The following is a 7,500-nucleotide window of genomic DNA, read 5'->3' on the forward strand; positions in this document are numbered from 1 at the left end:
AACGAGCCTTTTGCATGTGTTTCTTGTAGACCACAGGACTACCAAAAAAGTTCTCGTGGGGGAACATCTCTAAAATTTCGATCAAAGTTTCCACCATTTTACCACAGGGTACCCATTTATCATATTTGATCAAATTGATATTACCTGAGATTGTACAGTCGTTATATCAATTGAATATATCCCGTTCCCCGCCCCCTAAAACTAAAGTTTTTTTAAAAACTCAATTTTTTTTAATTCTGAGGGTTGGCAGGTATGCAAGCGACAACAATGACTGATAGCCAAAGCCTTGGGTTGCACTGTGAACCAAGTCGTTTTGTTTTTACATGATGCCTCTTTTATTGCATTATCATTTAAATACATATTAAAGCATATGATAAAAACAATTATATTTTTAAACAAATGATGAAAAGAACTATTAAGGGGCATTCTCTCTGCCACTTTGTAAAATGTTGTAAATTTCTTGTCAACATTTTAAACTTGGGACAAATTTTAGGTAATTCTCATTCTATTTCTGGTGAATCTTTTTGGCAACTTTTGGAAATTGGGGCAACTTTGTGGCATTTTTTTCAATTTTTGGAGCAACTTTTGGCAACTTATGCAACTTTTGGAACTTTTGGAGCATCTTCTTAAGAAATTTGGAGCATCTTTGGGACAGCCCTAAATGCTATGATGACGATGGCGAACATGGTGATGAGTATTGTTAAATAATACTCAATGTTTCAGGATGATTACGATTACTGACTTTTATAAACATCCTCATCATCATCATCATCATCATCATCATCATCATCATCATCATCATCATCATCATCTTCATCATCATCACACTCATCATCATCATCATCAACATTACTGTGACGGTGGTAATGACGTTCCTCACCTGCGATTGTCGAAGTGAACAAGTTATCAACTGGATCTTCGGCGTCCGAGCTCCACGTATCGAGGTACACGCGTGACTTACGGGAGATACCCGCAATTATCCCGAGGATGACGGGACCCATAGCAATAGTGTCATTACCTATGCGCACAACACCCTCCTCAACTAGCCCGTTAAACTGGTGTTTCGTCATCTTCACCAAGGCGTTTCTTTCCTCTGTAGTTAGGACTCCAACCGGAAGTGGGGTTGATGTACCTGAAACAAAAAAATATGTAAACAGTATTTTGACAGCCAGAAACCAGAGCTTTAACAGACCTCGGAATGAGGGGCAGAGGTACAGGAACATTAAGCACAGGCACGCCCCTACTGATTATTTCCTTAAAAAAATCGGGGGAGGGGTCGTGGGCGTGCCCTCAGTGCCCAACCCCAGGCTACGGCACTGCCAATGGAAAAGGACTTCATTACTACAAATTACATTAATAAATCAAACAGTTTTTAATATAAACGCGGGCACCTTGAAGAATGTCAATCACCTACTCCTTTGTTATTGTTTATCATTGAAAATACACCGGTTTAATCGAGAGGAAACTTCAAAATAACAATCTAAGAATGAACTCTGCTTTGTTATTGACGATATTTGATATAAAATATCGTTGTTACTTTCTTTAAAAGACGATTTTACTGAAAACAAAAACACGTACCGAGCAGTATCTCCCATAAGTCGTCAACGTAGCCCGCCATATTACGGATCATCTGAGCGATTCCCATCAGCCCTTGCAGGCTGGTCTTCTTGTGACGTTCAATCTTCTCCACGAGCTCAATAAAATGGTCCAATGTGTACACATTGTGTTCGATGGGTTGGGCTCTAAGCACGAACAAGAGCAAGACACGTTGTGTAACAGAGATAGACACGTTGTATAACAGAGATAGAGACTTTGTGTAAATGGGCTCTGAGCACGAACAAGACAAAGACACACCGTGTAAATGGGTTGGGCTCTAAGCACGAACAAGAGCAAGACACGTTGTGTAAAAGAAATAGACACGTTGTATAACAGAGATAGAGACTTTGTGTAAATGGCCTCTGAGCACGAACAAGACAAAGACACACCGTGGGTTGGGCTATAAGCATTAACATAAGATATACACATTGTGTAAAGGTACTGGGCAATAACCATGGACAAGGGATAGACACATTGTGTAAATGGGTTGGGCTCTAAACTTGAACAAGAGATTGCACATTGTGTAAATAGGTTGGGCTCAAAGCATAAATAAGAGATTGCACATTGTGTAAATAGGTTGGGCTCTAAGTATGAACAAGAGAAAGACACATTGTAAATGGTTTAGGCTCTAAGCATGAACACAAGATAGACACATTGTGTAAATGGGTTGGGCTCTTAGCATGAACAAGAGATGGACACATTGCCAAAATGGTTGGGCTGTCAGCACGAACAAGAGAAAGACACATTGTGTAAATAGGTTGGTCTCTTCGCATGAACAAGAGATAGACACATTGTGTAGATGGATAAGCTCTAAACACGATCACGTGGAGATAGACATGACATTGTGTTCATTGCCCAGGGCTCTTAGCCTTATCATATGGAAAAAGCACAGTATTTGAAGATTCCTTGATAAGAAATGACCCACTTTTTGGGCGCCAAAGGGGCCCTTATGTGTACGCGCTTGCGAGTAATTAGTATGTTACAAAAATAGTGTTGTTTATAATGATGAAAACAGACCTTTTGGTTCTGGCGTGTCCTTGATTTTGGCAGAGCGCCATCCCTGAAATTATTCATACAACGGTCAACGGAAAAAAAGATCTTAATATAACTTAACTACACAAAAATTACTAATAATAAATCCAGTTTGCATACTTTCACAAATATATTAATATTATTATATCTTGTGACTATCGGGACGGCCATAAGAAAAGGGAAGAGGGGTGGGGTGGGGGTGAGAAAGGAAAAAAAAATCATACATGAAAAGACTAAAAAGCCTGGAAAAAAAATGCATGCAGCCCAAACCAAACAGAAAAAAATGCATACAACAATTAAAAAAAATATTTATGCACGTTTCAGAGACAAGAAAAAAACACGCACGACTGAAACCTCCCCACCCCCCTTCCCTTTACTTTTCTAATTATGTCACGCAACACAGGATGTTTTTCGGTTCACACTATCAGCTCTTCTTTGTGCAGTTTTATTCTAGTACTTACCGCAGAAGGCAGTCACTAAAAGCACGCACGTGACGAGGGACTTCATGTTCACCTTGATAAGCTGCAAAGAAAAAGTGGTTGTCAGTCTATACCAGGCGTTCTAGCTGGGTCTCCTGTTTTAGAAATGAACCGTGAATCAGTTTGAGGTCTGGGACGAGCTGGTGACGTTGAACTCGGTTTTCTATCTATAAATAAATGAAAAACCCATAAAAAAGACTCCGTATCATCAAGTAATAATAATCACCAGTCCCAAATAACATCAAAATGCGACCTAACAAATCTCAAAAAAAGAAAAATAGCCGGTAAAATGGATCAGGAGTTGGTAAAACAGAGCTATTTTATCTGTCGGAAAAAAATATCAATCACTTATTTAACGGCCAATATTCCCCCAAAGGCTTCTTGTGTACTCACTTAATTTTCGCGCATCCTAATTTTCGCGACAGTTAATATTCGCGTCACTTTATTTTCGAGAATCTTTTTAAATCGCGAAATTAAAGTGACGCGAAAAATTAAGTGTAATAAGAGGTAGATATATTAGTGACAGACTATTAACAATTGGGAGGTGGAGGTGGAGGGGGGGTGGGGGGTGGGGTGGGGGGGTTCGGGGATTTGCAGGATTACTGCCAAAGAAAAAAAAAATACGAGCAAGACTAAGCAAAAACCAAACCAATAAATCGTGCATTGGGAAAAGCAAAGACAAAAACAACATGCACATTCACTAAAAATGAGTTTATTAATAGAGGGGCCTTCAATACAAACTTGCAAGCTTAGGGGGTCTTCATTAAATAGGAGGCTAGGGGTCGTTTGTTAGATCATTTAAAACACATTTTCGAGATGTTTACCTTCCATCGACACCAGAGCGTTCGATGACGCACTTACTAATCTTTATTGTCAATGCCATATTTGCTTATCTTGAGACTTGAAAAGACTTAAGAAATAGTTTAGTTGTTGCTTAGCATTACGCAGGACAATCGTTTGAGTTGGAAGCTGATTTCACAAGATAAAAATGACAGAAAAGCTATAAAGTCGATTCGTACTGTATGCATTGAATTCTATGGTCTTTAAAACGCTAGAACGCATGGTAGGAAATTTTTGGGCATCAAAGTTGCCGAAGAAATTGTTCTTGAATAAAAGTATCGCTTAACTTGAAATTCCGTGTCTCTGAAATTATCTGTGACAGTGACATAACTCACAAAAGAAATGCTAATATTTTTTTTGCTTATAAACATTTGTATGAAATCCTAAAGGGCTTTGGGGTACCCAAAATCTCTAGATTTTTGCCGATCATTGCCCGGTAGAAACTGCAGTTCTTCTCGAAAGTCTCAGTAACCTCACTGTTGATCTATTACTGCACAGCGGGGTAGCCAGGATTTATAAAAGGAGGGGGCCCAAAAGAACCTTGCAAGCAGTTTCTCTTGTATTTTGGAGACATTTACAGTATTTATGGCTGCTAGAAGGGGGGTCCCGGGCCCCCCTGATTACGCCCCTGCTGCAACACTATCAACAGGCTTACTCAGTTGATTCTCGAGCTCATTTGTTAACACAGAATATTATCGAGTAAGACCAAAGACAAAATCAATTAATCATCAGTAATAAGTAAAAACACATTATACAGCCTTAGCCAGCCTCATAATATCGCTCAAATTAACATGACATAGATCAAACGTTTCCTACACTGTGCAAGCTTCAAAGGGTAAAGCGACAAATACACTAGGACATTTGGGGATAGACTCACTGGTATTTGCTTGCAGAAAAACTTTGCGGGGACGTGTTCATGTGTTCTTTGCAAAAGCTAAAGTGATAATTTATCACCCGAACGCTGCCGAAGAAGAAACAAAACAAACACGACTAACTCTTAGAAGGTGCTGACCTAGCAACCTCAGTCTTGTTCCTAAACCTTACCTTGTAGCCTTCAAACAGGACTTAAAGTTGCAATCCCCACTTTGCCCTTCACAGCGTATTGGAAAGAGCTAAACAAGAAGACTTGGATACCAAGCAATTTAGCTACTTTCTCTACTTGACACCATAGACATTGCTGTCAAAGCGGGGCGGGATCTATAACATATTATTGACTCTTTGATGAAAACCTTATACGCACAAAATGGACTATCTAATGATATTGCTTTGACTGTTTGCCGATCATAGCCCGGTAGAACTAGCGAGATGTCCAGGGAATCTCTGTTAAGCTAAAAAACAACGTCCATGACATGTTTACGAAACCGTTCGTGTTTTTACGCAGCGCTAAAAGAACATTTGCCTGATATCAGGTCAACTTTTTTTATTCTTATCGCGCGATGAACGGTGCACAACAGACAAATGCTGCAACAAACATTGAGCTATTCACGATACTAACGCAGCACGATGTAGATTTGCAGAAGCAAATTTCGCAAAGTGCGCTCATCGCGCGTGAGAAAGATACGTTCCAATCACAGATAAGTCACATACGATGTTATTCTATGGCTCGAGATCGGCGAATGTGGCTACCCGTGCGTGAATCTCACAGGAAAAAATGTCCCAAATGTCCTTGACATCTGAACATCTCGCTACTGCGCCCTTATTTATTACACTCCTTTGACATTCTCCCTTGTCTCCAAGGAAATACTGTAATTTAAAAGTTAAACTATTATATAGACAAATTTTCGGACGTCACTTCACTTCTCGACTGGTTGCGCGCAAGAAAATAAGATCGAAGGGGGAGGGGGGAAGGGAGGCGAGGGGAGAGCCAGACAGATTATGCGATTTATCATTCATTACGGAAAGACTTTTGACTTGATAAAATATCAAAACAAGCTGCAGGTATATTTTCAAAGATAAGTAGCTTTACAAATTGCAATAACAACATTATATTCATTTTGCTCGTTTTGAGCCCGAAACGTTTTATCTAATTTTGTGTTACTAGCTGATGATTATTCAAAAGCGGGATCCAGAATGCATTCAATTATGTACAGGGTTTGTTTAGGAGGGTGCTACGCCGCAAAATGTAATCTACGCAAGATATAATAACTTTTCAACGCAAAGTATTTAAAGATTTTTAACGCAAAATACTACTAGAAAAAAAAACATTATATTGCAGGGGTCAAATTTATATAATGTTTCACACTTACCTCGATGCCTTCTTTGAATAGGATTCCTTCCGTTGGTCCCTACGTGTTAACATTCATCTACTAATATTAGTAGAACTTTTAGCTATTACTCAATAGATAAAGTTATTACATTTTGCGTTATTACATTTCGCGTTAAATATAGAGAGAAGGTCTATTCAGGGACGTCTTTTATAAAGTTTACTTATCTTATCTTTTATTCTATCACCCCTCAACTTGGAATGCAGACATTCTTAAGTGAGGACAATGGGTGAACTATCTTATAAACATATATAAAAAGAGTTTGGTTACTTGATTATTTATCACGGGAACAGGCTTTATCTGTTTAGGCGAGGTCTGTTTTTTCCCCCAGAGATTTTGGCTTGCTCTAATTTGAAATTTCTTTACCATCAGATATCATATCGTCGTCTCTGTAGAAAGTAATAGTAATATATTTCCGGCACCATTCTCCTGTCTTATGTACCATTTATTTAAAAAAAAACATCCATTTATCTTCCGCGCAGCTGTACTTGGCGCCAGCCTGAAATCCCTCCCTGACTGTCGACAAGGAGGGCTGCCCAGTAGACTAATTCAAGTTTAAATAACTTAGTTTTTAAACGTTATATTATACCTCTCATACTAACTACCTATACATTAAGAAAAGACCCGAGACTTCCTGTGTTACGTTATAATATATTCTCCGCGATGGTTGGTCAAGAGCTTAGAAGATCACGTGATATGATGACACGCATTATTTCATTGGTTCCTGAAATAAAAAAAACAAGCGTTACGTCATGCAATTTATGTCCATGAGGCAGGGAATATAACGTACCCACATACAACAAACTTATTAGCTTGGTAAAGGTGCGTCAGATGTGTCACGCATCCAATATGTGTCTCACAAGCGTCACGCATCAAGTGTGTCACACAGTCTCACCTTCTAATATCTGGTGTACTCTCGTGTCACGCATGTACTGTTGCACCGGTTGTGTTACAAGTGTCACACATCTGGTGTGTCACACAATCTCACCTTCTAATATCTCTTGTACTCTCGTGTCACGCACGTACTGTTGTACCGGATGTGTTACGCATGTTCTAGCCGTCACACAATCTCACTTTTTAATATCTGGTGTACTCTCGTGTCACGCATGTACTGTTGTACAGGATGTGTTACGCATTTACTAGGTGTCACACACTCTGACCTTCTAGAATCTGGTGAACTCTCGTGTCACGCATGTACTGTTGTACTGGGTAGTCCTTAAGATACCCGTATCCGCCGTGAAGCTGCATGCATTGGTTTGTAATCTGTAACAAAACAGAACAAGATCATG

The 7,500-nt window shown here is 39.3% G+C and overlaps 2 protein-coding genes across 3 annotated transcripts in view; both read right to left on the reverse strand.

Moving 5' to 3' along the window:
- Positions 1–5,721, reverse strand: part of LOC5515670 — a 17,071-nt gene extending 11,350 nt beyond the window's left edge. Inside the window, exons 1-5 of the mRNA XM_048722696.1 lie at positions 4,992–5,721; positions 3,090–3,150; positions 2,614–2,656; positions 1,579–1,742; positions 881–1,132 (exon numbers count right to left, since the gene is read on the reverse strand). Coding sequence (XP_048578653.1) covers positions 881–1,132; positions 1,579–1,742; positions 2,614–2,656; positions 3,090–3,135 — 505 coding nt within the window. The 5' untranslated portion in view covers positions 3,136–3,150; positions 4,992–5,721. The remainder of the gene's footprint in view (positions 1–880; positions 1,133–1,578; positions 1,743–2,613; positions 2,657–3,089; positions 3,151–4,991) is intronic.
- Positions 5,722–5,851: 130 nt separating this feature from the next.
- LOC5496852 (isobutyryl-CoA dehydrogenase, mitochondrial) overlaps positions 5,852–7,500 on the reverse strand; it is a 14,587-nt gene continuing 12,938 nt past the window's right edge. For both annotated transcript variants that reach the window (XM_048722699.1, XM_048722701.1), the window contains exons 14-15: positions 7,372–7,474; positions 5,852–6,935 (exon numbers count right to left, since the gene is read on the reverse strand). In XM_048722699.1, the coding sequence (XP_048578656.1) occupies positions 6,883–6,935; positions 7,372–7,474 (156 nt within the window). In that variant the 3' untranslated portion in view covers positions 5,852–6,882. The remainder of the gene's footprint in view (positions 6,936–7,371; positions 7,475–7,500) is intronic.

This window comes from Nematostella vectensis, chromosome 15, assembly GCF_932526225.1.
Source record: "Nematostella vectensis chromosome 15, jaNemVect1.1, whole genome shotgun sequence".
In the NCBI taxonomy this organism is placed as follows: domain Eukaryota; kingdom Metazoa; phylum Cnidaria; class Anthozoa; order Actiniaria; family Edwardsiidae; genus Nematostella; species Nematostella vectensis.